The sequence below is a fragment of the Sorex fumeus genome, unplaced genomic scaffold, assembly GCF_029834395.1.
Source record: "Sorex fumeus unplaced genomic scaffold, SorFum_2.1 ptg000037l, whole genome shotgun sequence".
In the NCBI taxonomy this organism is placed as follows: Eukaryota; Metazoa; Chordata; class Mammalia; order Eulipotyphla; family Soricidae; genus Sorex; species Sorex fumeus.
The window spans coordinates 62,046,270-62,074,011 of record NW_026606094.1 but is presented as its reverse complement, the minus strand read 5'-3'; the positions used below and the strand labels follow the sequence as shown (position 1 = coordinate 62,074,011).

The 27,742-nt window shown below is 36.7% G+C and overlaps 1 protein-coding gene and 1 non-coding gene across 2 annotated transcripts; both read left to right on the top strand.

Moving 5' to 3' along the window:
• Positions 1-1,080: 1,080 nt before the first annotated feature.
• MACC1 (MET transcriptional regulator MACC1) lies at positions 1,081-27,742 on the top strand. The gene is made up of 4 exons (XM_056118654.1): positions 1,081-1,195; positions 1,879-3,914; positions 11,846-12,034; positions 27,530-27,742. Exons 1-4 carry the CDS (start codon positions 1,081-1,083, stop codon positions 27,740-27,742), a joined length of 2,553 nt encoding a protein of 850 aa, XP_055974629.1.
• TRNAS-CGA (transfer RNA serine (anticodon CGA)) lies at positions 19,385-19,466 on the top strand. Its single transcript has one exon. It is a non-coding gene; the product is annotated as a tRNA-Ser (tRNA).

Sequence of the window (27,742 nt, the reverse complement as noted above, 5' to 3'; positions counted from 1 at the left end):
TCAAAGTTATGGGTACTTATATATTATGTGATTTCATCTCATAATTCTTGAGTGTCAAGAAATTTAGTACATTTAAAATATATATTTATGGGTTATTAGTTTTTACTTTTGTGAGAAAAATACCTTTTCAGATTATTTCAATAATAATCTTTTTATTTTGCTTATTTTTTTTGTAAAAGTCTTTGATATAGCCTAGAAATAAATCCTTTTTTAATTTTTTTTGTCATGTGTAACGGAGTTACCGCCTTCCAATATTTGGCTCGCATTTTTACACTTTGAAAATTGTTATTCATTCTTTTTTTAGAAAACAATTGTGTTTGTCCTTTAAGAATTTTGTTTTCTAGAAAGTATGGAGATAATTATTTAAAGTATAGCCTAAAGTTTTGCTTTCAAGTTTATAAATATATTGTAACTGATTTTTATGTGTGTGTGTTATCAATGTAGTTTTTTTCTTTTAGAATAGACAACCAATAATGCCACAGTGCCACAAAATAATAAATAATTTCCACAGCTATTTCTGTATTAAATTTTCCTGTGAGAGAGAGTCTGTTTTTTGGGGTCTTCAGTCTATTTCTGTTCATATTCGAATTATTTATCACATATTTATATATAAGTGCTGGTATGTGATGGTATAGGTGACTATCATCATTTCTCTTGGATTGCCCTGAATATTGGCTGTTTCCTTTTCCATATAATTTTTCATTTACTTAAGAAGTTACAAAATAGTACATAAAATGCTGTGATTTTTCTCAAAACTGTATTAAACATATAGAAGCATCTGGGGAGAATTTTCTTTTTCTCATTTCTCTCAATATGCAGAAAATGTCCATTGAAGTTTAAGAGTACAGTTGTTATCTTTGGAAATTTTGTTATTATTTTCTATATTATTAGTAGTGTATTTTCTTGTTGTATTTATCCAGGATGTGAGTGTTTGTCAATGAGATATCTAGTCCAGCATACAATCAGAAAGTCACCCCATATAATGTATTTTTATATGCAGTAGGTTGTTTTCTCAGCCAACCTGTACATGTTTACAAAAAGACACATATATATCTATATATTTATTTTATAGGTGGGAAAATGTTAACCATTGAAAAGACCCATTTTTGGTCAGGAGGAATTTCAAGAAGTAGATCTGAAGGACATTTGGTTGATATGGAAGCCCCAAAATTCTCAAAAAATTCCAATGTTACAGGTACAGAAATTTTTAACTGTTGTAATTAAACAAAAATCTAATGTAAATCTAATTTTTCAATGTTAATTTTTATTAACTGATTAGTTTATCTTTTATTAACATTGATTAATAAATGATGTTATTAACAATGTTATTGACATTGATTAGTACAAATTTACCAGAAAATAATCTAAGAAATAAATATTGGTTTAATTTGGCATATTATAATATTTCAGCTGTTTGAAGATTTATTTGATATTCTTCACTTGTTGACTATCATCATAAAAGATTTAATTAAAAGAATAGAAACAATTGGAGATTAACCTTTCAATGATAAGAAAGTTCTGGATAATTAGTGAATTATTCTGCTAGTTAAATGTTATTTTCTATCAAGGAAGCATAGAACAGATAGAATAGTAAGAAAAAGGAGTTCATAATCTGAGTTACTTTTTATGGACATGTGTAAAATAATTTAGATCTAAATCATATTCTATAAATCATTCTCTCAGGATAAAATAATAACACATACATTTAAAAAACCTAATAGAGTAATTTTCTTTCCTCATGTAATAAAATTTTGACCAAATTTAGTATTAATTTTGTAGTGAATTAGAGGTGAGTAGGAAAACAAAATGCTATGAATTTTAAGGTATAATTAAAAAAAAAGAATGTTGTTTCATCTTTGTCTTGAATTTTAAAATAATAATGTCTGGACTCAGTTTTGCTTCTCAATTGTCCAGATGCTTTCGTACTTCATGGCAAAAATACCATCAGTGCTGCAAATCCATTCTGGAGTGAACTGTCTGCTTCTAACCCATTTTTGGATGACATCACTCAGCTAAGAAGTAGCAAACAGAGAGACAATACATCTATCTTGAAGGAAGATCCTTATCTTTTTTTAAGAGATATTGAAACTGGAAATTCTTTTGATTCTTCTGGTGATGAACTGGATGTGCATCAAATGTTAGGGCAGTCTTCCTCAAGAAACTCTGGAAGAGCTAAAAGTGTTTCAGAACTTTTGGATATTTTAGATGACACGGCACATGCTCTTCAGAATATGCACGCCTCTGACCAGATCCTCGAACAGGATTTAGAATGGCTCCAAAATGATCGTACAGCTTATAAAATGGCTTGGTTAAGTCAACGGCAGCTAGCCCGCTCCTGCTTGGATTTTAATACAATTAATCAGAGTCCTGGATGGGCCCAAACACAAGTTGCAGAGACAATGACCATTTGTAAATTAAGCCATCAAGGAGGGTCGGTGCAATTACCTGAATCAGACATTACTGTTCATGTACCACAAGGCCACGTGGCTGTGGGAGAATTCCAAGAGATATCTCTAAGGGCTTTTCTTGATCCTCCACAAATGATTAACCACAATCTTTCATGCACTGTTAGCCCACTGTTGGAAATCATGTTAAGCAACCTTAACACAATGGAAACCATTTTGCTGGAGATGAAAATTGGGGCTGAAGTGAGAAAGGATCCTTTCAGTCAAGTCATGACAGAAGTGGTGTGTTTACACAGCTTGGGTAAAGAAGGGCCTTTCAACGTGTTAAACAATTGCTACATTTATAAGGACACCATCCAAGTCAAGCTAATAGATTTGCATCAGGTGATGTATCTAGTGGTGGCTGCACAAGCTAAAACTACTCCATCACCATATGCAACCATTTGGGATTATATTCACAAAACCACCTCAGTTGGAATTTATGGGCCCAAATATATACATCCCACTTTCACTGCTATATTCACAGTTTGTGGACACAGTTATATGCCTGGGAAACTTACCATCTCTGATGTTAAGAAGGGAAGAAAAAACACGTCTCCAGTTGTATTTCATCTTTGGGGGAAACATTCCTTCTTACTTGACAAGCCACAAGATTTAACTGTTTGTGCTTTTTCATGTGATCCTGATTTTGAAGTAAAGGCAGACGGACAAAGGCAAAAAATTAAGCAAAATCAGTTACAAGCAGGCCAAGTAGTTCATCAGCAGTTTTTATTTTCTTTAGTTGACTCCAGAGAAATGCACTTGTTTGTGTTCAAAATTAAGGTAGAGTCTTCTACTGGTAGGCCAGCTACACAGTTTTTTATCACTACCCCTGACCCAGCCCCCAACTTAAAAAGACTCTCCAATCCACCAAATGTTCTGCAAAAGATGGTCAAGTCTGCTTCTTTGTTACCAACAGTGCCTATTAAGTACCCCACATTTCAAGACAAAATAATGAAGTTCACCAATTATGCAGTAACTCTGAAGACAGTGCTCAGGCAAAACAAAATTGACTATTTACTTGAATATTTCAAAGGGGACACGGTGGCTCTTCTTGGAAAAGAGAAGGTAAAAGCCATTGGGCAGTCCAAAGTGAAGGAATGGTATGTGGGAGTCCTGAGAGGTAAGATTGGATTGGTGCATTGCAAAAATGTCAAGTTCATTGCCAAAAAGCAAGTCATGTCTATGTCACATAGTATCTTCACAACCAGAAATCTCCTTGAACAAATTTCCTTGCCTTTTAAAAAACTGACGTACATCTATTCCGCTGTATTGACACTGGTATCAGAAAAAGTATATGATTGGAAAGTGTTAGCTGATGTCCTGGGCTATTCGCATCTGGCCCTAGAAGATTTTGATCAAATAGAAGAAGACAAAGAATCAGAAAAAGTTTCTTATGTTGTAAAAAAGTTAAAAGAAGATTGCCATGCAGATAAAAATACCAGAAAGTTTCTCTATGAACTTATTGTGGTGAGTACTAATTACTATGAGAACCCTTTAACCTGATAATAAATATTTATACCAAAACATACAAAAGAGGTTAGAAATTTTCAGTAGTCAAAACAAAACAAATAAAGATACTTTTCTAAGAACGTAGAGCTTTTCCTGCAAGATCATGGACTTGGTTTCTTAGATTAGTGATTCAATTATGCAGAAATCCTTGGTTCCCCAGAATGTTTCACAGGTTAGGGATTGTTTGTAATAGGAAAGAACAGTTGAGATCTCCCCCTAACTCTTATATTCAGATTAGTTCTAAACATTTCAGGGACGTTTCAAAAACATGAAAACAAATAAAGACAAACTAAAACAAAACTAACTTGGTCATTGCTATTGGCATGTTTCTTAGTGTTTTTTAAAATCGGCGTCCTTTACTCTAGTAATTTGATGTTTCTTTTATATGCAACTCATTACAATCCCCAAAATGATATTGCTCACTTTCTTCTTAATACTCACACTTTGACAGGACTCAGTATCACTTTTTTTTTTAATCATAGCAAGACTTGGAGGGAAATTATTAAAAATATGAAGAACTGTTTTGTCTTTAAAATAGAAACTCAGTATTTTGTAGAAGTGAAGTATTTCAGTAGCAGACTTCTAACTGGCTAAAATGTGAATGTATAAATAATAATGGGAGCACTCTATTTTCATTTGCCATTACAATGGCTTTATGGAACATGTATACTTAATATCATCTTACAAATAGAAGAAACAAAGTCTTGAGAATTGAATAATTTTCCTAAAGTCTCACATTTTATTGATATTAGAGATGACACTTGAAAGTTTTTTGATGCCAAAATTACTCTTTGGAGGGAGAGGGAAGGATGCACACCTAGAAGTGCTCAGGGATTACACTTGCCTCTATGCTCTGGGCTTATGCCGGGTGGACTCTAAGTATCATACTTGGTGCTAGGGATAGAACCCTGGTCAGTCACATGCAAGACAATCACCTTTGTATCATCTTTCTACCTCTCAATTCCCCCCTCACTCCAACTAAGCCACTTTTAAAGTTACTTATTGAAGCAGATTTGATGGTGTGTGTAAATTGTTTGTTTATATGTGTTGGCATGTGTAAATGTAGTTTATGTTTGTGTAATACTGGTGCCCTGAAAGAGGTGATGGAAACAGCCAAATTTTAGTCAAGGAACTACATAAGGAAACAAATATTTTATATGTATTTTTTTCTGGGGTATTACTGATGTATTTACTAGAGAAATAAGTGTATGTGAGACATTTACTAGCTTTCCTTTATTCTTATGATTCTATACTGACTGAGCAATAGCAGAGTTAGTAGGGCATTTGCCTTGCATGCGGCCAACTTGGCCGACCAAAGTTCGATTCTTTTGCCCCTCTCGGAGAGCCTAGCAAGCTTCCGATAGTATCTCACCTGCACTGCAGAGCCTGGCAAGCACCCCGTGGCGTATTTGGTATGCCAAACACAGTAACAAGAAGTCTCACAATGGAGATGTTACTGGGCCCACTCAAGCAAATCGATGAACAAGAGGAGGACAGTGCAGTGCTACACTGACTGAAAGCAGTTAAATTTTGAAAGTCCTAATAACCAATTGTTAAGTAGATTTATGATACTGTGAAATACTGCTATCTAGCCTAGTCTATTAATTCAGTTATCGGCTGATCTAGTTGATCTACCTAAGTTGCAGATATTTTGCAATAGCTGATTCCCTCTCTAGCTCTTGTTCAAGTAATAGACTTATGTACTTTTGAATGAAAATTATCTCTTGTTTTTCTTACTGGCAAAAATTAATAAACGATTATGTGGGTTAAACTGTGTGGAAGTTTAAGTCTAATTATACTTAAACTATAGTGGTTTATAATTAATATAGTAGCTATGGTGGCTTTGTTTAAAAAAAAAAAAAGATCTCTTTTGAGCCTCAGTGAAGGCATTAGGTAATCTTTGTGAAAGGATTTCAGGCCTACTTATCTCACCTAAAGACAATGCACATAGTACAGAGGTCATCTCTTGAAAGTTTGGATTCTATGTAAATTTGGCATAGGTAGTTGAAAGGGAGATGATAAAGAATGTGATTCTAATCCTTCTTTTCATCTCTATACATTGAAACTGTCTGATCTTATAACCTTATCACACTAAAAATCTCTAAAGATTTTATCTTCTGATTAACATTCCATGTGAGATACAAAGGAGGGTGGTGCAACCATTGTATCCATTTTCATCTCTTTTTAATGTAGCACTATAGCACTGTCCTCCAGTTGTTCATGGATCTGCTCAAGTGGGCCCATTAACATTGTGAGACTTCTTGTTACTGTGTTTGGCATATTGAATACTCCACAGGGAGCTTGCCAGGCTTTGCCATGCAGGAAAGATACTCTCTTAGCTTGCTGTGCTCTCTGAGAGGGGTGGAGGAATTCATCTCAGGTTGGCCTGGTAGGCCACGTGCAAGGCAAACACCCTACCAGCTATGCTCCAGCCCTCTCTTTTCAATACCCATATTAAATATAGGTATTCTATGATTTATCTGACTTCCAGTTTTTGTGAAGCTGGATTTTATTTTATTTTAATTTTTATTAGTGAAACACCATGAGGCACAGTTGTAGATTTATAAATTTTTCTGCTTGGGTTTCAATTATACAATGATCAAATATCCATCCCTCCACCAGTACCCATTTTCCACCACCACTGATCCCAGTATCCCACCACCCACCCCCCGCCCCATCCCACCCTGCCTCTGTGGCAGAACATTCTCTTTTGTTCTGTCTCTCCTTTTGGGTGCTGTGGTTTGCAAAAGAGGCATTGAATGGAAATCAAGTTTGGTCTATAGTCTATTTTCAGCATGCATCTCGCATCCTGGGAGGATCCTCCCAACACCTTTTATTTGGTGCTCCCTTCTCTATCTGATCTGCCTTTTCCCTTAGCATGTGCGGCTGGCCTCCAAGCCATGGAGTGAACCTGCTGGTACTAATCTCGGCTTTTCTTGGGTGTTCGTCTCCTATTTTGTTACTTTATGTTCCCCTGATGAATGCAATCTTTCTATGTCTATCCCTCTCTTTCTTACTCATTTCGCTTGGCATGATACTTTCCATGTAGTACCACTTGTATGTAAATTTTATGATTTCATCTTTTCTAACAGCTACATTGTACTCCATTGTGTAGATGTACCAAAGTTTCTTTAACCAGTCATCTGTTCTCAGGCACTCAAGTTTTTTCTAGATTCTGGCTATCGTAAACAGTGCTGCAATGAACAAACAAGTGCAGGTGTCACTACGACTATACTTTTTTGCCTCTCTGGGATATATTCCCAGGAGTGGTATTGCTGGGTCAAATGGGAGCTCAATTTCTAATTTTTTGACAATCAACCATACTGTTTTCCAAAAGGGCTGAGCCAGTCGGCATTCCCACCAGCAGTGAAGGAGGGTCCCTTTTTTGCCACATCCGCACCAACACTGGTTGCTTTTTTTCTTTTGGATGTGGGCCAGTCTCTGTAGTGTGAGATGATATCTCATTGTTGTTTTGATCTGCATCTCCCTGATGATTAGTGATGTAGAGCATTTTCTCATGTATCTTTTTGCCATTCAGATTTCTTCTTTGAGAAAGTTTCTGTTCATTTCGTAGCCCCATTTTTTGATGGGGTTGAATGTTTTCTTCTTGTGGAGTTCAACAAGTACTTAGTATATCCTTGATATCAACCCCTTGTCGGATATGTATTGGGTGAATATCCTTTCCCATTCTTATCAAAAATTAGATGATCATGTGTTTGGGGGCGATATCAGTATATTCAACCCTGTTCCATTGGTCTGCAGCTCTCCTTTTGTTCCAGTACCATGCTGTTTTAATTATTACTGCTTTGTAGTAGAGTTTGAAGTTAGGGAGGTTGATTCCTCTCATTTTCTTTTTCCCAAGAATTGCTTTAGCTATTTATGAGGGTATATTGTTACCTATGAATTTCAGGAGTGTTTTCTCCATTTCCTTGTAGAATGTCATGGGTATCGTTATAGGGATTGCATTGAATTCATACAATGCTTTAGGAAGTATTGCCATTTTGACAATGTTAATTCTCCTGATCCACGAGCAGGGGTTATCTTTCCATTTTCTCTTACCCTCTTTTATTTCCTGAAGTAGCATTTTGTAGTTTTCTTTGTACAGATCCTTTACTTCCTTAGTTAAGCTGATTCCGAGGTACTTGATTTTTCTGGGGCACAATTGTGAATGGGATTGTTTTTTCATGTCACTTTCTTCTCTCTCACTATTTGCGTATTGGAAAGCCATGGACTTTTATGTTTTGATTTTTTAGCCTGCAACTTTACTGTACAAATCTATTGTTTCTAGGAGTTTCTTGGTAGAGGTTATAGGGTTCTCTAAGTATAGTATCATATCATCTGCGAATAATGATAGCTTGATTTCTTCCTTTCCTACCTGAATGCCCTTAATATCTTTTTCTTGCCTAATCGCTATTGCAAGTACATCCTGTACTATATTGAACAGCAATGGAGAGAGTGGGCATCCTTGTTTCATCCCTGATCTTAGGGGGAAGGCTCTCAGTTATTCCTATTGAGGATGATGCTTGCTGTAGGCTTGTGGTAGATGGCTTTAACTATATTGAGGAAAGTACCCTCTATCCCCCTTTTTTATGTAGGAGTACTGCTATTTATTTAGCCACTGATTAGCTGATTGAATTGGGTATGAACTCCACCTTACTTATTTTTTCATAGTTTTATTTGTATATTTATTTTTGTTCTTATATTTATTTATTGAATCACTGTGGGAAAAGTTACTAAGCTTTCAGGTCTAAGTCTCAGTCATACAATGATCAAACACTTCCTCCTTCAACGAGTACTAATTTTTCACCACCAAGAACCCCAATATACCCCCCTCCACCTCTCCCAATGCCTATGAGACAAATGATTTCCACTTAACTCTTCTCTACATTGATTTCATTCATTATTTCGACAAAAAATGCACCATTATTGTTTAGAATCCCCGCCAACAATTAGAATTGCTGAAAAGGCATTGTGAAATACTTTGTTTTCTATAGCTGTTATGAGAATCATATTGTAGCTTATGTGGCCGCGCGATTTTGGATTTCTGCAAAGAGCCAGATAATTATGAGATTGGTTTCTGTGCATCTGGTGTTAGGGCTGTGCCGGAGAGCCACTTGTGGGGAGCAACTCGTGACCTCAGTGGGGTGTGAAGGACAAGACAGTACTGCCCCCCTTCCCATGAGACTGCAGTTGCACCATCAGCGCTGGTTCATACCTGGCTTTCCTATAAGCTCTGAGGCAGCCACTATCTTGCTTCCCAGGGGGAAAAGGTCGGAAGGCAGCGCACCATTTATCTCCCTGAGAGGCATGGTGCCGTAGTTTAATGCATGGTCCATTCACTTTTCTGCTGCAAGCTGCCAGGCTCCGGACTAAGTCCTTTTGCCTCTGAAGCCATGGCTGTGCCAGAGAGCCACTTGTGGAGGGCAACTTGTGACCTTGGTAGGGTGTGAGGGATGAGCCGGGACCACCCCCCTTCCCATGAGACTGCAGTTGTATCATCACCACTGGCTCATACCTGCCTTTCCAATAAGCTCTGAGATGGTGGCCACCTTGTATGCAGTCCAGATACATTTCTGCCAAAAGCCACTGGGTTTCGAGATTTGTTTCTGAGTCTCTGGGATAATCGCCACTAAGCAGCTCGATCAGGAACCAGAGAGGCTGTTTGTAGGCAGCAACATGGGGTCTCGTTGGGATGGGGAAGAAAGGGCTGATTCCACCCCCATCTGGTGAGGCCCCGCATGTGTCATCACTGCAGGTCCAAACCTGACTGTACAGTGGCCTCTGGAGGATGGTGGTCACCTGGCCACCAGGGGGAACAGACTAAGGCACGAAACCTATTCCCACCTGGAGTGGCCCAGCGCCAGTAACCTACTGCAGAAACAGGATGCATTTCTGCCAAAAGCCTTTGGGTTCTGAAATTTGTTTCTGAGTCTCTGGGATCATGGCTGTCAAGCAGTTCGATCAGGAACCTGATCATGCCTCCAATTATATAGTTGAGCTGGATGTGGTATGTGGGTGTGTCTCCCACATCCTTAACTTTTGACCGTTTACTTTCTTGGTAAAATTTGCCCCAAGTTTTTGGGGTCTGGCCAAAGGCACAGCAGCAATTTTGGGGTGTCTGAAAGTCTGATGGTGCCACGAGGCTGCTGATGCACTTGCCTCACAGGTACAGATTGACCTGCTGGTGGCACTGTACTCCCTCTATCCCCATTTTGGCAAGGGTTTTCATCATAAACAGGTGCTGGATCTTGTCAAATGCTTTCTCTGCATTTATTGATATGATCATATGGTTTTTATCTTTTCTTTTGATGATATGATGGATTATGTTGATTGATTTCTGAATGTTAAACCATCCTTGCATCCCCGGGATGAATCCCACTTGGTCATGGTATATCATCTTTTTGATGAGTTGTTGGATTCTATTTGCTAATAGTTTGTTGAGGCTCTTTGCATCTGTGTTCATCAGGGATATCAGCCTGTAATTCTCTTTCTTTGTGGTATCTCTGTCAGCTTTTGTTATCAGGGTGATATTTGCTTCATAGAAAATATTCGGAAGTGTTTTTGATATTTCAATTTCATGGAAAAGGTAAGCTGGATTTTAAACTCAGATTTTATTAGTCCGACGTATAGATTTTTTTTTCCACTTTAAACAAGAAACTGACACAAACATCGCTAATCTCATTCCACGGTTTACTGAAAGTATACATACCTCTTTTGTGCCTACTGGTTCTTTTACTATTTTCTCTAATTTTTCTTCTATTACAGTGCTTCTAATGAGTTCACTGGTCTAAAAACTCTGGATTATAGTTGTCCTAATTAGTCATTCAGTTTTACTTATTGTTTTGAACTGATAGATAAAGCTTAGGGTTACTAAATAGTGAGGAACTAACAAATATGCTTATTTGTTTACTTATTTATGTATGTTCTTTTGGTACAACACTGGGTGGTATTCAGGTCCTAATCAGGTACCACACAGAGTTAGGGATTGAACCCAGGCATCCTGCCTGCAAAGCATGCACTTAACCCTCTGAGCTGTCTCTCTGTGCCTGTACTTGCTTTTATGTACACAGAAAAGGCATGTACATAGATCTAATCTCATTTTAAAAATATACTCAAAGCAAAAAAAGAAAGCTTGAGATGTGTTTGAAGAATATATGAATAATTTACAAATGATTAATTAAGGGAAAAACTTATATTGTTAAAGACAATATTTTATATTTAATATCTTATAGTTTATGTTTAGTACAATTACTTCAGTGGTGAAGGGAGAGGATTCATTATTTTTTCTCAGGTGATTGATATCAGTAGCTATGTTCAAAATTGTCGGAATGTCTTGATTTTATGCAGTCAGCATGATTCTGGGAAGTTTCAAATCACATTTTGATAAAATATAGAACAATGCAAACCAGAAGCAGTGTTCTCACTTCTTATAGAAATCCTCTAGTCTGCCCTCTGGTAAGGAAAAGAATTATTATTTATTTTAGGATTCATAATCACCTGTGAGTTTATAAATTATTGATTGCTAGTACCTCAGGGTATCTTTGTAAGTGTCTAGTTCAGTGTGCTCCTTTATCAGCTAGGGATATTTGGAAGCATATTATTTCAGAACATATAGGAACTGAATTAGTCCTCAATTTCTCCCTAGTTCTAGTATACTGTCTTCTATGAGTTGCTAGTTGGTTTGCTTAAAAAGCAAATCAACATTTTTAATTTTAGAAAATTCAAATATATATATGAAATGAAAGAGGATGTCAGTTGCTAGGACGTATATTGAACTTTTTTAATTTAGAGAAAAATATCCCAATTAGAACATGTAATGAAAGTTTTAATTTATAGGAAAGAGTGCAAATGTATTTACATTTAATTATTGCATGTTATTGTTGCTTCAGGCTCTGCTAAAGATGGATTGTCAAGGGTTAGTAGCACACATCATCCAAGAGACTGTTATTCTGACTTCAGCTGTCAAGCTTGGAAAAGGCTGGAGGGAACTGGCAGAAAAGTTAGCCCGACTGACAAAGCAACAAATGGAGGCATATGAAATTCCGCACCGAGGAAAGACTGGAGTCATTGCTGATGAGGTAGAATTTCTGTTTCTCTAACTCAATAGTGAAAAATTGCAGACTATGTAAATCCATCCGACACCACACATATAAATTAATTGGGGGAGTGTCTTAGAGGACCACTAGCTAAATTTATTGCCGCTGTAACCTCATATTATTTGAAATGTACATACATTATTCTTAAAAGGCCAACTTTGTAAACCTTAGTGTTTAAAAAAAGTGGATTGGCGAAGGAAATTATTTTTAAATAAGATAAATAAAAGTATTGAGGATCTTTGAAATTGTTCTCCTGTTGGATTACATAATAGCATGGTCATTGACTGAATGAACAGATCAGACCATATTAGCTAACTAGTTAGGAGACACTCTCCTAAGTATTTGGGGCATACAACTATTATCAGAACTTACCAATTTTTCATATAACATGAACGATAGCAATCAAAAATAGAATTCTTACAACAAGGCAAACATTTTCCAATTAAATTTAATTTGTTAATATAAAAATAAATATATACTGTTAAGCATAACTTAAAATATGTTAGGCATAATTTTTATTTACCAAAAAGAAATGCAAATTAAGATTCTGGGTTTTTTTTTTTTTTTTTTTTGCTTTTTGGGTCACACCCAGCAATGCACAGGGGTTTCTCCTGGCTCTGCACTCAGGAATTACTCCTGGCGGTGCTCAGGAGACCATATGGGATGCTGGGACTTGAACCTGGGTCCACCGCATGCAAGGCAAATGCCCTACCCGCTGTGCTATCGCTCCAGCCCCTTGTTTTGTTTTTGATTGTTTGCCACCCAAGTCTCAAGTACATAGGAAGCATGTACTTTTCTGCTAGTTCACATCTCTGGCTTCTTGACAAAGAAAAATTTCCCTTTGATAAAAAATACTCTGCTTTTTACAAATCCAAGGCTGGTTGTTCTCCATTAAGAGGCTAATACTAGAAAGATTAGTGCTGGCTCAAAAATCATAGTTTTATTCAGATGCCAGAAAACAGACGATGGTGCACTTTCGTACCCAAATTGTCTTACCCTTAGACTGGGACTTGGGTTTTATAGAAGTCTAATAAAAAAAGTAGACCAAAGTAGAAAAGAGTAGTAATCTGATGGGGGAAAATGGTCCTAGTGATGCAAAGGCTTGTTGACATCAGGGTTTGAGGAAGTAGCTGGGGAACACAAGCTGCTCTTTGTAAAATATAAGATAAGACTATACAATGCCAGCCTTTGGAGGTCTTGATTCCTGGTGCCTAATTCCTGGCAAGTATTCTCTTAAACAAGAGTCTTTATCTAGGAGCAGTTACGACCTATTTCCTTTGAAAAAAATACTACATTTATCTCCATATGTAAGAGGGGCATGATATTTTACAAATCAGTCTTTACAGAATGAGTTAAAGACAAGAAACATTGAAGGTGTAGAGAAAAGACCATTAGGAGGGATATTCTATTCTGATATTTCAGTTAATTTATGAATAGTTACCTACAGGTGATACCACACACCTCTAATAGAATGGTCAAATTCTAGAGTAGACTACGTCAAATACTGTGGAGAATATGGATAATAGGACCTTTATTTGTTTCTGGGAAGAATGCAAGTGGTCATTGTTGGAAGGCATTTTGGCAACTTCTCATAAACATACACCTTCTATACAATAGCTCATGCTCCTTGGTATGTTAACAAAGGCATTGAAGACTTATGAGCACACTAAACTCTCCATATGTCTGTTTATATCAAAATAAATCATCACTGTCAAATCTTGGAAGAAACTAAAATGATCTTTAGCAGGTTAATGGACACTTAAGCAGTGGTACAGCCAGACAATGCAAGAGTCTCTGCCTGGATCTATCGACCAACAGAAAGAAGCCCAAATTCTTATTAAATACATATTAATAAGCAAATGAAACTCATCTGAATATGTTACATTAATATAATTTCAACTACCTGTCATTCAGCAAAAGCAAAACTATCCAGATGGTAGAAAGATAATTTGGTGCCAAGGGGATGAGAGAAGTGGACTGAAGGATGGCCAGCCACAGCACAAAGGATTTGGGGAGAGTAAAAAATACTCTGTGTGATACTGTAGTGACGGGTTCTTGTCGGTATACATATATCCAGATAAATAGAATGTAGAACACTGAGAGTAAACCTTAGGTAAACTATGGTGATTATTATGTGTCAATATAGATTCATTAGTTACAACAAAAATGCCATTTATGGTGGAGGTTAGAGGGGCCTATATTGTATGGTGTTGGGGAATATATGGGAAATCTATATTCTCAATTTGCTGTAAACCTAAAATTTTTCTAAAATTAAGACCAATTTAAAGTTTTTTTTTAAACTAAAGGCATTTTTTATTTTTTATTTATTTTTTGGGGGGAACACCCGGCGATGCACAAGGGTTACTCTTGGCTTTGCACTCAGATATTACTCGTGGTGGTGCTCAGGGACCATGTGGGATGCTGGGAATTGAAGCCGGGTTGCCATGTATAAGGCAAACATGCCTTATCTGCTGTACTATTGCTCCAGCCCGGCATTTATTTTCTTAACTTTGGTAAACATCCGATTTCTAATAAGATTGTTTATAAATAACCTCGAATCTGGGTAGAGGGTAACTGACAGCCTACTGTTCTAGTACTTATTTTTACACAGCCCAAATCATAAATGACTAAGTCTATGCCTGAGGCTGATAATTATTCAGAAGTAGAAAGAAAAACCCCTGGGTATAGTTTCCCTAGGAGATATTGTATAATTTATTATGATTAATATTAAGTCTGTACTATGTTCCATGTTATTAAGTGCTTAGAATATAATACATGATATAGTGACCTGAAGTCATTTTTAAATAAACTATAGGATTCTATAGTTTTTAGGTCAAGTAATTAAAGAATGTGTTAAATTCCAACTCCCTGGAAAATCGTTAGACAATTGTTCTTGTCTCTTGAGAAGGAGGTAGGTCTTAAATATTTTCAATTTACAAGTCAACAATATTAAACCATTAGTTCTGAATATGGGCATAGGGTGGGAACTGGAACTGGGTGGAGGAAGAACAAACAGGCCGAGTGCTTCCAGTGTTGATTTTGTTTCTTTCATCTCACTTCCTTAGAGTACACATATATATCAATTTCCCTTCCCTTGTGACAATGACCGAGTCCTGTGTTTCAATTCACTCTCCTTCAAATTCTCTCTCTTCCTTTTGTTCTATTTCATTATAATCAGATTTCTGGAACTTCTGAAAATACTCCAGTGAGGCTACAAAGGTTAACTTATTTAAGTTTTTCAATAAAATATTGACTGACACAAATATTATCTATGATGTAAGAAAGTTAAGGAAGTTTTGAAACCATACATAGCAAAAGAGGCTTGGCACTGGCTTGGACTAGAAGCTTTTGACCACAGTGTCCTTGTACTTTGCCTATTACACCCTGTATTTGCAATCTATATCCAAAATGGTGGCTGTGTGACAGGGTGATGGGAGATATGGCCATCTTCTTTATTCATGGTTTAAATAAATCATTTCACTTCTTTCTTTTCTTCATAATATAAATTAAAATTTGCCTTAAAATTTTCATGGAACCTCAAACCAATTGAAGATTGCTGATTTTGAGTAGTATGTCATATTTTTCTTGATTACTTTTGGTCATTTCTTATTGTTTGATCACTTGGTCATTTGACATCCTGTAACTCTCAATTTGCTCAAGTGGGCGCCAGTAACATCTCCATTCGTCCCTGTCATGTGCTAGTGTAGCCGAATGGCGTCTGCTCGTTCTAGGAACATGACGAGCCTCAAACTGATCGTTCAGGGTCTTGACAAAGTAGTCTGACCATCTAGTATGTGGGCAGCCACGCGATCTTTTGACTTCCGTGGAATCCAGTCAGTAACGGCTCTAGTCCAGCAGTTGTCTCCAAATCTCATTTTATGTCCAGCCCATCCGATTTTTGATTCCTTGGCAAACTAGATAGCATCGTTGATTCTTGGCCATCGACAGAGGTCAGAACTCTGGATTCTTTCTCTCATTTGAGTGAAGCATGATACTCCAAGCATAGCTCTTTCGATTCTTTGGGAGACCCAAAACGCGTTCTCATCCTGTTTTTGTAGGGCCCAGGTCTCTGAGGTGTATGTTAATGCAGGAAGAACAGTGGAATCAAAAAGATTATATAAGGTGAAAAACCTCTGTCTGGATACATCTGAGTATATCATTTTTAAAGTAACTAGCTCCCCAAGTTAAATTTTTAAAAATTCTTCAAACCTTACCAAGAGTATCCTGCCCTCACAGCAGAGCCTGGCAAACTCCCTGTGGTGTATTCGATATGCCAAAAAGAGTAACAACAAGTCTACAATGGACGTTACTGGTGCTCGCTCGAGCAAATCAATGAACAAAGTGAGGAGAGTGCTGAAATGCTTCAAACATTACTAATGACAGAGTATCTATATAAAAGAAACACAATTAGGCTTTAAAAATAATTATAAGCAAACTTTTTGAGTACTTTAAAAATATTAGTATATGATAAATATGTCTAAACTATTACCATGAAAAAAATGGAGTAAAGTTATTGGAGTTTTTCTGAAAGTATTTAGAATTTTAATTTAAAATTGAGCAATAAGATAGTAGAAATGTGTTAAATCAAAAGCACAAACTTCAGCTATAAAAGAAAAACTTGGCAAAAGTGTTAGAAATGTGATATCATTACTTTTCTAAAACTATAATGTCACGGAAGCTATGTCTGATAATACAGTACTATATATTTAAAAGTTGGTAAAATAACTGATCTTAAAAGTTTTCATCACCGAAACAAAGTGTACCTTTGTGTGACTGTTAGAAATACTTATTATGGGGACTGGAGTGATAGTATGATGGGTAGGGCATTTGCCTTGCATGAGGCTCTCTTGCATTTGATCCCCAGCATCCCATGTGGTCCCCTGAGCCCTTCAGGAGTGATTCCAGAGTGCAGAGTAAGCCCTGAAAACCACTGGGTGTGGCCCAAAAAAACAACAATAAGAACAACAAAACTAACTATGGCTTCTTTCTTTCTTTTTTATTCACTGTGATTTATAAAGCTATCAATAAGAGAGTTTTAGGCATTCAGTGTTCCATCTCAAACATCTTCAAATGTCAGCTTCCTTCTATGAATGATCAAGTTTCCCTCCCCTCACCTGACCCCACTGCCTAGAAAACACCTATTTTTTAATCACTCATATGTGTTAAAGAGGAGATTTCATCTTAACAATTATCTGGTGATTCATTAAGACACACATACTTTAAAATTGATGGAGGAGAGATTTGAATCACTACCATAGGAGAGGAGTTAAGTTTCTTTACCTGTATTCCTGGTCAAGCAAGTTGGTTTTAAAATCTTGCACAAGTTACTTGATTTTAACATAAATTATTATTGTTTTCTTTTGTAAAAATGAGGCCAATAATGTCTCTTCCCAAACAGTTTGAGATTAAATGAAATAAGGTATGTGAAATACTTGGGGTATGTGCAGTAGAATTACTGCATATATATTAGTTACTATTTTGACTGAAAGAGAAAGATGAATTTGGCAACTTTGTGACACAGAGTGATTTGGAGAAAGAAATAAAGTACAGCAATTTTTAGTGATACGCTGTGTAATTATAGAATGTAGGTAAGGGAAAAGTCAACAGTGATTTCAGGGCTTCTCTTTTGAGAACGTGGTAAAAATGGTATTAATTGGAAAAATGGGGGAAAGATCTTGACAGATCAGCTTTTACTTACTTTCTTTGTAAAATTTACTTTTCCTTGGAAGATAATTTTTGCAAAAGATAAAATATTTGAGCTCAAGTTTTTCTGGCTTACACAGCAACTTCTAGATCTGCTTATGGGAATGTTCCATTGTCTGTTTTTTCATCTGGCAAGATTCATTCCAAACCCCAGTACTTGATTCTGCAGTTGGCTGTTCTTTTGCGGGAAGAAAGCAATATATTTACTTTTTTGTAAAGTAGAAGTAATCAAAGCTTTGTTATTTATGATAGAGATGTGACAACCTGTCAAAATATTTTCAATATATAGTCAATATACAATGCTGTTTGTTAATTTAAAAAAAGACCCCGTTCTTTAAAGTGTTGGCATAAAAAAAAGATATTACAATAAAATCCATGGTATTGTTATGATCTTAGGTTTAAATCTAACTCTTTTTTTTTATTGACTTGTTTTTTTGTTTGTTTGTTTGTTTTTGCTTTTTGGGTCACACCCAGCGATACACAGGGGTTACTTCTGGCTTATGTACTCAGGAATTATTCCTGGCGGTGCTCAGTGGACCATATGGGAAGCTGGGAATCGAACCCGGGTTGGCCGTGTGCAAGGCAAACTCCCTACCTGCTGTGCTATGCTGCAGCCCCCTGCTTGACTTGTTTTGAGGCCACACCTGGTGGTATTAAAGCTTACTCCTTGCTCTACACTCAGAGATCATTCCTGATGGGGCTTGGGTGACCATATGGGGTGTTGGGGATAGAATTCTCCACACTGTGATCTCTCTCTAGGACCAGTTTGAATTTATATTCTATGTCTCATTACCACGCTAAAAGCAAATAGAAATATTATTTTAGTTAGTATGCAAATATATTTAAAATGGGCTTGGAGATAGTAATATTTGATATAGATTTTCTTTATTGAGATTTACTTTCTTTATTGACATTTACTCCAACCAATCAAAAACAATCCTAGGGCTTAAACCAGCATTTATTAAATATGTTTAACAATGAAAAAAATTGTAACAATACTTTAGTGTAATATCCTTGCATTTTTAGTTAGGAACCTGGATTATTTTCCCTCTATACACTACCATGGTTTTCTTCTTTAACCCTTTATTCAGGGTTAGTAGTTACTGATAGCTGAATTGACCAAGCACCTAGAATATGCCAAGATCTTTTATATTGGCTACTGTGTGTAGATGACAATGCTTCATGACTTTGCTTTAAGATATACTTCTCCATCCATATCTTATAGAAGGAGAAGTTAAGAATCTAGAGAATATTTATATTTTTACCATGGTCCTAAAGCTAGTAAATCAAGAGAATAGAGTCAGACGCACAATGTTTTTCTCTAACTCTAGAACTCTTACTTATGACTTCATTGCTTCTTATTTTTTTTAACTGCACCACTAAAAATTATAAGGTAAAGGTAAAGGCCCTCCCGTTGATCATCGATTTGCTCGAGCGGGCCCAGTAACGTCTCCATTGGAGACTTTGTTGTTACTGTGTCTGGAGACTTTGTTGTTACTGTGTCTGGCATATCGAATACTCTCGGTAGCTTGCTGGGCTCTCCGAGAGGGGTGGAGGAATCGAACTCGGGTCGGCCATGTTGGCCGCATGCAAGGCAAATGCCCTACCCACTGTGCTATTACTCCAGCGGCTGTGATGGCCGAGTGGTTAAGGTGTTGGACTCGAAATCCAATGGGGTCTCCCCGCGCAGGTTCGAATCCTGCTCACAGTGCTGGTAGTTTTGGGATCGAGTAGGACGGACTGGTCACTAAAAATTATAAAGGAGAAAAATTATTTCTCTGCACTTTGAAATGTAGATATCTCTACCAACATATAGTTGTTGTAGTGGTCTAAAGATAAATGATAAAGAAACAGCAAGTGCTGCTCTAAATAAATGATTGGTTCAAACAGCAAGTTTTCCTATAATGTTAGACTAACCTCAGTGGTTGTTCATTGACTAAACAGAGCTGGTTATACCCAAAGAGATATTTCTTAGAGACTCTTAAGATTTTTAACCATCCTTCTTGAGGATTTATACTCAGAAGTATTTATATGTTATTCTCTCTTGTATTCTAAAGACACCAGTGACCTTATTTTGGACTATATTTATGTTCTGAGAAATTACAGATGACGAAAGTCCCACCCTGGTTATTGTAGATTAATTTCTAAAGATAGGAACATGTATTTATCATTAATAAGGCAAATTGCTTCAATACTTCTTCAGTTAATTTTACTTAAAGCAAAAAAATAATAGCTCCTATAGTTTTATGAGGAAAGTAGGTGGATTATTAATCCTTTAATGTGGCAAAATGTAATTATCCAAAGGTAGTTAAACCAATTGCATCCTTTATGCTATTCATATTTTATGAGCTAAAAAAAGACATGAAATGCTATGCTCAAATGTGAATTGCTTTTATTCGCATTGCATCTCATTATCCAGTACATTATCTAATGAGTTTTATTGGGTTCTGGGAATAAAGTAGTCTAAATTTGGACAAGTATATTTTATAATCTCTATTCCAGTTTCTTTTCTTTTGCATCCCATTTGTTACTTTTACATTGTTCTTTATCTCTGTCTTTTCCTCTAATACCTAGACAATAAACAAGTGTTTCTTCTACAAAAATGCTGGCACTTCACAACATTGACAGATTAAATCCTTACTGGTGCTGCTTCCCTTTATAGAAGGAGATGAAAGCACATAGAGGAAAAATGAACAATTCCCTGTCTTTATGAGACTTGTGCCTTCCTATTCAAAGATGAATGCATAACACCATGAAGCTAACCCTGAAAGATCCAAAATAAGAGGGGTAAGAAAGATGCCTGTGTGTCAAATGTTTGTGACAGAGATTAGAAGACGAAGAAAATTTGTTTTGTGGTCAAGAATAATTTAACAAAAACAAACCCTCAGGACCTTGCTTTTCTTTTGATTTGTCAAAGCATTCGTGCAGAATTTGTGCATATCTTTCCTTCAAGCATAACATTGAGCAAGAGTGGAAGAACTATTTTTAAACCTCCAAATAGTTATAAGACAACAGAAACCTGGAAGAGATTTTGGCAGTTCACCACACATTTCCAGCTTTTGGAGGACTTCATTTAGGTCAATCCAGAAATAATATTGTTTATTCTGCTCTCTTTATTCATATGAACATCTTCAGAGAAAAATCACCACATCTCTTCAATGTATTGTCAAATTTATAATCTTCTGGGCTCTTAATGTGTATTAATATAATTTTTAAATCTAATTGAAATATATGTACCTTTTCTTTTGTGCTCTTGCTTTGATAAGGGTTTAACTTGTTTAGTACAAAACCAAAAATTATACAAGATAACAAGAAATTATGATGAAGTTAAAAGTATTTTACGTGAATGCAAATATCATAAGTTCACATCACTAAGGACAAAAAATAATTGAATAGACTCTTTATTGCATTGATGAAAGCTGAAATTTTCTCAAGTTTTGTTAAGCAGTTATCTCTCTGTTTTAAAAATTTTATTTTCATAAGGTTGTTCACATTAATTGATTACACTCAATGTTTCAATACCAATTTTACCACCATTAGACTCTCCCACAACTATTATTTCAAAAATTTCCACCAACATTCAAGTCTGCCTGCCAGGAGCAGATATTAGATAATTGATTTTCTCTTACTTATGAATATCATGAAAGGTCACGTGGCCACGCACTTCCGGAATTCTAAAATTATAAAGAGTTGGTTTCCAGAGACATCTCTGTCGGGAGCTTATCCATTTTGAGATTCATTTGGGAACCTCTTGATTGAGGCTGCTGATGTGCTGAAATGGCACCCATAGGCAGATCATGGGCTTGACAGCCAGGACCCCTAGTGGGTGGGGAGATGGGAAAGGGTGGTCCATCTTAGCTGCTCCCATATGCCTGTAGTCTTAGTCCTTGTACCCGCGTTCCGGGGTTTTGCTTCTGGAAGATCGTGGCCATGGAGGTTTAATCTAGAGCAGGCAGTGAGGGCAGACCTTCTCCATCTGAGGTGCCCAGGTTAAAATGGCTCAGTATGGGGTCCAGAGAGATCACTGGTGAGCTGCTGTCTTCTGTGATTCAGTGCTGTGTCTTTCTGTTGAGCCAGTTCTCAAAGAGAAAAAGTTATATATATAATATCTGGCAGACACTTTCATAATAAAGAAAAGCATAATTCTCCAAGCTTAATTTTTTTAATCAGTGCATGAGTATTTAATTCCATTCTTTTTCAATTTACCTTGATACTTGTCCCTTTCATTATCTATCCGAACTTCATAATTATTTTAATGCTGTATTCTTTACCTTCATTAAGTTTAACTATATTCTTAAATATTTTATATAATTTTCCCTCTTTATCTTCAAAACCAAGCATTCCCTTGAATTGTGGAATACTTACATTGCTGTAGTGGTAGGACAGTGGGTAGGGCATTTGCCTTGCAAGCGAGTGACCTGGTCAGATCATTTGCCTTGCAAGTAAATGACCCAGGCAGACCATTTGCCTTGCAAGCAAGCGACCAAGGTTAGATTTCTCCGTCTCTCTTGGAGAGCCCAGCAAGCTACTAAGAGTACCTCGCCTGCTCAGCAGAGCCTCGCAAGCTCCCCGTGGCATATCTGATATGCTGAAAACAAACAAGTCTCACAATGGAGACGTTACTGGTGGCCGCTTGAGCAAATCAATGAACAATGCTACAGTGCAGTGCTACATTTAATGATTTTTCCATTTTAAACATATATTGGTTCTATACTGCCTCTCTTTTTCGCTTTATCTTCCTTTAACTCTTACATTTTTTTTTCATTTTTTATAATTTTATTTATTGAATCACTGTGAGAGCAGTCACAAAGCTTTCAGGTTTAAGTCTCGGTCATACAATGAAATACCCGTACCTTCACCAGTGCCCATTCTCCACTCCCCAAAACCCCCAGCCCACGCCCTCCCCCTACCTGTGGGGCAGATGATTTCCACATTACTCTCTCTCTCTCTCTCTACTTTGATTACATTAAATATTTTGACATGAGACCCACCATTATTATTTGGGATTTTACCCCAAGACTCAGATCTGCTGAAAATGCAACAGTAGGCAATTTGTTTTCTCTTGCTGGTTATGAATAACTTATGATGTTGCATGGCTGCAGTAGTGGCTGCACGATTTTGAAATTCCTAAATTTTAACTATTAAATATGGAGGGATTTCTGCCAAAACCTGCTGGGTTCCGAGATTTGTTCCTGAGTCTCTTGGATCATGGCAGCTTGATCAGGAGCCAGAAAGGCCGTTCATGGGTGGCGACTCAGGGTCTTGTGTAGATGGAGAGGAAAGGGCCAGCTCCACCCCCAGCCCATGAGGCCCCGCATGTCTCATCACTGCGGGCCCAAACCTGACTGTCCAATGGCCTCTGGAGGATGGCGGCCACCGGGCCGCCAGGGGGAACAGGCCAAGGCACAAAACCTATTCCCACCTGGTGTGGCCCGGCTCCTGTGACCTACTGTGGGACTGGACGCATTTCTGCCAAAAGCTGCTGGGTTTTGAGATTTGTTTCTGAGTCTCTGGGATCATGCCCATTAAGCACTTCGGTTAGGAAACAGAGAGGCTATGCCTCCAATTACATAGCTGAGTCAGAGGTGGTTTGTGGGTGTGTCTCCCACATACCGAACTTTTGGCCATTTAAGTTTTTGGGGTCTGGCCAAAGGCACAGCAGCAATTTGGGGGTATCTGGAAGTCTGAAGGTGCCATCAAGCTGCTGATGCACTTGCCTAACATTTACATTTTAATAGTAATTTATTATTTGGGCTGAAGCGATAGCACAGCGGTAGGGCGTTTGCCTTGCATGCAGCCAACATGGGCGATCTGAGTTTCGTTCCTCTGTCCCTCTCGGAGAGCCCGGCAAGCTCCTGAGAGTATCTCGCCTGCACGGCAGAGCCTGGCAAGCTACTCGTGATGTACTCGATATGCCAAACACAGTAACAACAAGTCTCATGATGGAGATGTTACTGGGCCCGCTCGAGCAAATTGATGAACAACGGGAGGACTGTAGTTAACTGTAGTTATTTTGTAGCTTCCCTAAGTTGAGTACTCATCCATATCTTCACATATCTTCCACCATTCTCCTTGAAACTGTCTTTCCCAATGTTACCAAAGTCATATTAATTTCCTATTATGGCTTTTCTCTCTTTTCCTTTAATGTTAAGGCAAAGATAACAGAAAGAAGTGGAATGCTTGTAAATATTCCATTAGTGTTTCTCCAGAAGGGAAAAACATTAATTTATAACTTTTGCTTGTTCCCATGGTGTATTTCCAACATGGATGGTTTTAATCTGCTATGTAACACATTTCTCTGAACATAGAGTTGGAGGCTATGTGAATGATTGCCTAAGGGAAACTGCTATGAATCTATGCCAGCAAACCCTCTGCAATGCTGTTAATCCTTGGTTTTTGCTTCATTTTCTATCACCCCGAATTCCACTTCTCTCCGTTGTATTTATTGCTTCTGTTTATTACTTGTAGCTCTTATCTGTACACTTAATTGAAGAATGCTATTTATTGCTTCTGTTTACTACCTATAGTTTATAACTTTAGCCTTACTTGAAGAATATACTTTTTTGTTCTGAATTTTCTTCAAATCCATGCCTTTTATAATCACTATCATGAGCAATGCTGAGTCTTTGCCTGTTTTATAGAGGTCATCTCCATTTTATAACTTGTTATCAGGCAATTTTTTATCTCGCCCCAAAAGTATCCATTTTTTTCATATTCTATTAAAATGTATAAAATGTAAGTTATATACCAGGATTTTCATGAGGGAATTTGGAATTTTATATTTTTTACATTAGAAATTCCAAGTTCAGTTATGTTGCCCAAATTGACCCACCCAACAGGCAGTAGAACTCAAATGCAAAATCAGGATTTGGTACTCTGACACCAAAATCTATTATTCTTTCTTTTGTGTCATAGTGTTTTTCAGGCAATAAAACTTTCATTTTTATCTCAGTGAATTAAATTGTCCATGTTATTTTGGCATTTTTTTGTAACTAGTGAGCATGTTCTGTCTGTTCAAACATAGGGTTACTGTTTATCAAAGTATCTATGTCCCTTATAAAAAAAATCCTGGATATATACAGCTTTTTATTCTATTATATATTAAAATTCTTTAGAATTGCATGTACTACCCTATTAGATGTTGGATAAATAAAATAATTAAAAAATAGGTAATTCTAGTACCTTTGCATTTGTAACAATAGTATTTTTCTGTTATCTGTATTAGGAAGTTTGTTGTTATCCTAGTATTCTCTATCCAAAACTCATACACCCATTTCTAGCGAGCTTAGGGTTTGGAATTTAGGGAATTTTTAATAAGTTCATTAAGGGCCATCTTCCTCCTTGAATTTCTGACTAATTATGGGATTCCTGAACTTTTTTTTTTTTAAAAAAAAAACTTTTTAGAGTCCTAATTAGGATCCAGGACTCTGAGTTCTACCAAATCATTCCAAATTTTAGGAACTGGCCACAATGTTTAGCTCTTGATACAGATTACCAAGGTGGGGAGATTCTGTGCTCCTCTGAATAAGTGAGTAGGAACATGAGCTGTAGAACTTCTGAATTTGTCATTTCCTGTTCCTAAATCACTTTCAAATATTTCCTGCTTCAGCATCACTGAGACTGCTTCATGACTGGGTATTCTTCAGGTCTTTTCTATACATGGTAACCCACAATACTGAAGCAAGAGATAAGATGTAGATATTTTCTATGCAGGAAAGTAAGTAGGGTCTTTGAGCCTGTCTCTATGTTGGGAATTTGAATTTCATATTGAACAATCCAAAACTTTTCTGTGATTCTCAAAAGACACCTTGGTACTAACATGTTCTCGGTTGCTATGATAAAATATCTGCAACAAACATCTTTTGTGAAAATCATGAAGAAACAGAATAAAGTCTTGGGAGTCATTAGTTATAATTACCATTTTAATTTTAAATATTAAATGACAAATTGGAAAAATAACATAGCATCTAGCTGATCAGCAAGAAATTTTAGTTGAATGCTACATAGAATACAGGCCTGAATTTTTGCAAAATTTACAACAAGTACAGTACATAACAATTGAATAATTTAGTGGTATTTTACATTTGAACAGTGGCAGGCAAGATCAAGTCCATTAATCAGCGTAAGCCCGATGATGTCACTGGCATCAGTTAGGTGTGTAGGGTTTTGTTTTTCTTTTTGGGTCACACCCGGCAATGCACAGGGGTTACTCCTGGCTCTGCGCTCAGGAATTACCCCTGGAGGTGCTCAGGGGACCATATGGGATGCTGGGAATCGAACCCGGGTCAGTCGCATGCAAGGCAAATGCCCTACCCGCTGTGCTATTGCTCCAGCCCCGTGTGTAGGGTATTTTTAAGTGTTGACCTGAACTTTGGAAGCTTTGGTTTCATTGGGAGTATTCACAGAAATACAGAGAACACTTAACTTAAGTTCCATCAGTGATTCAAGGTAGAGTCCATAGAATCAGCTTGGTAAGTGGAAAATATACACATCTGGGATGTTTTCTATTGCAGCAACATACACACCTTGATGCAGTGTAATTCTATTCATTATCCTCCATCCTTTCCCTTCCACAATTGAGTATTGTCTAGAAGGAGAACTGTGAGATATACATGGCTCCCAGTAATGACACTCTGGACACATGCTATCTGATTGTCTTCTGAGCTTGATATCTAGTCTATACAGATTGGATTGAAACACAGTGAAATTCTTTATTTAGGTCTTTTATTAATTTCACTGCAGTTGTGTAAGGAGATATCAGAGGAGGTTGAAATATTATATCCCAAGGATCTACTTCATGTGTATTACTGTTAATGTTGCCTCTATTTTAAGGGAGCAATTTAGCATCATATCCAGCTCACAGCCTGTGTTACTGCAATTTGCAAAAAATAACGATACAAATGAATTAGTTTAGTGAACCAGAAAAAGTAGCAAGTAATAAAGTTAATATTCTATATTAAAATTATCGGTGCAGGTTTATTTTGTTATTTTCTTAGAGAAAATTCATTTTAAGTTGCGTGTGTGTGTATTCCACAGTTTATCTTATTTTGTCTGTCGTCTTTGTCTCTGTGCTGAGCCTGGTTGCCTTGGTTACCATTACATACACGCCTGAATGTGAAGTTCCTCTTTGACGTACATTTATTTCTATGGAAACAATGATGTCACTGGTATGATTTAGGTGTGCAGGGAAAGTATAATGAAGTGTTAATTGTCGATCTTTATTTTGGTCATAACATGTGTCATTAAGTTATTTCATTAATTGAGAAATATATTTTTTCTTTCCTTTTGACTTGGTCATGAATCTACTGTCTTTTTTCTAACTTAACTTGCTCAAGTAAATGTGTGCTACTTAATACTATCTATAGGCCCATCATAGATATTCAGTCATAAAGTTCACCCTGGATAATCATAATTAAATCAATTATATCTTTAAGTGTAAAGTCAGAAAATGAAATTCACCTCAGTAATATATATCCAAAAATATATAAGGAAGTTTTTAAATTCATATCTTAAAAATGAACAACATATAGATGATAGCCCAACATATTGATGACAAGAAAGATTTTTACTTGTCAAAAATCTATAGGATTAGGAATATCATAGGTAATTGATAGTCTTTAAAACATGTTTTTTATGACATCAGTATAAGTTTATGCATAATTGAGATTCCATTTATTTTTAAGTCTTAATAGATTTTTCCATCTTTTTAATTAAAGCATCTATTTTTTCTCTGTTTTACTTCTATACTACTTCTATATATTTTTTTCTTTATAGATGATGTGGAAACCTGCCTATGATTTTCTCTATACTTGGGGCTCTCACTACGAAAATAGCCACAGAGAGATGTTACAAGACCTTCAATCAACTTTGGACAGAATGAGAAGCCCTGTGACTAAACAATGGCGAGACTTAACTGGAGCCTTAATACTCATAAATTCTTTAGAGGTTTTGAGAGCAAGTGCATTCTCCTTTTCTGAGGAATTATAA

Excerpts from the sequence above, each read along its gene's own strand:
- MACC1 (XM_056118654.1), top strand. The coding sequence starts at position 1,081 with ATGTTAACCATTGAAAAGACCCATTTTTGGTCAGGAGGAATTTCAAGA. Across the intron at positions 3,915-11,845 it reads TTCTCTATGAACTTATTGTG|GCTCTGCTAAAGATGGATTG; the intron begins GTGAGTACTAAT and ends TTGTTGCTTCAG. Across the intron at positions 12,035-27,529 it reads CTGGAGTCATTGCTGATGAG|ATGATGTGGAAACCTGCCTA; the intron begins GTAGAATTTCTG and ends TTTTCTTTATAG.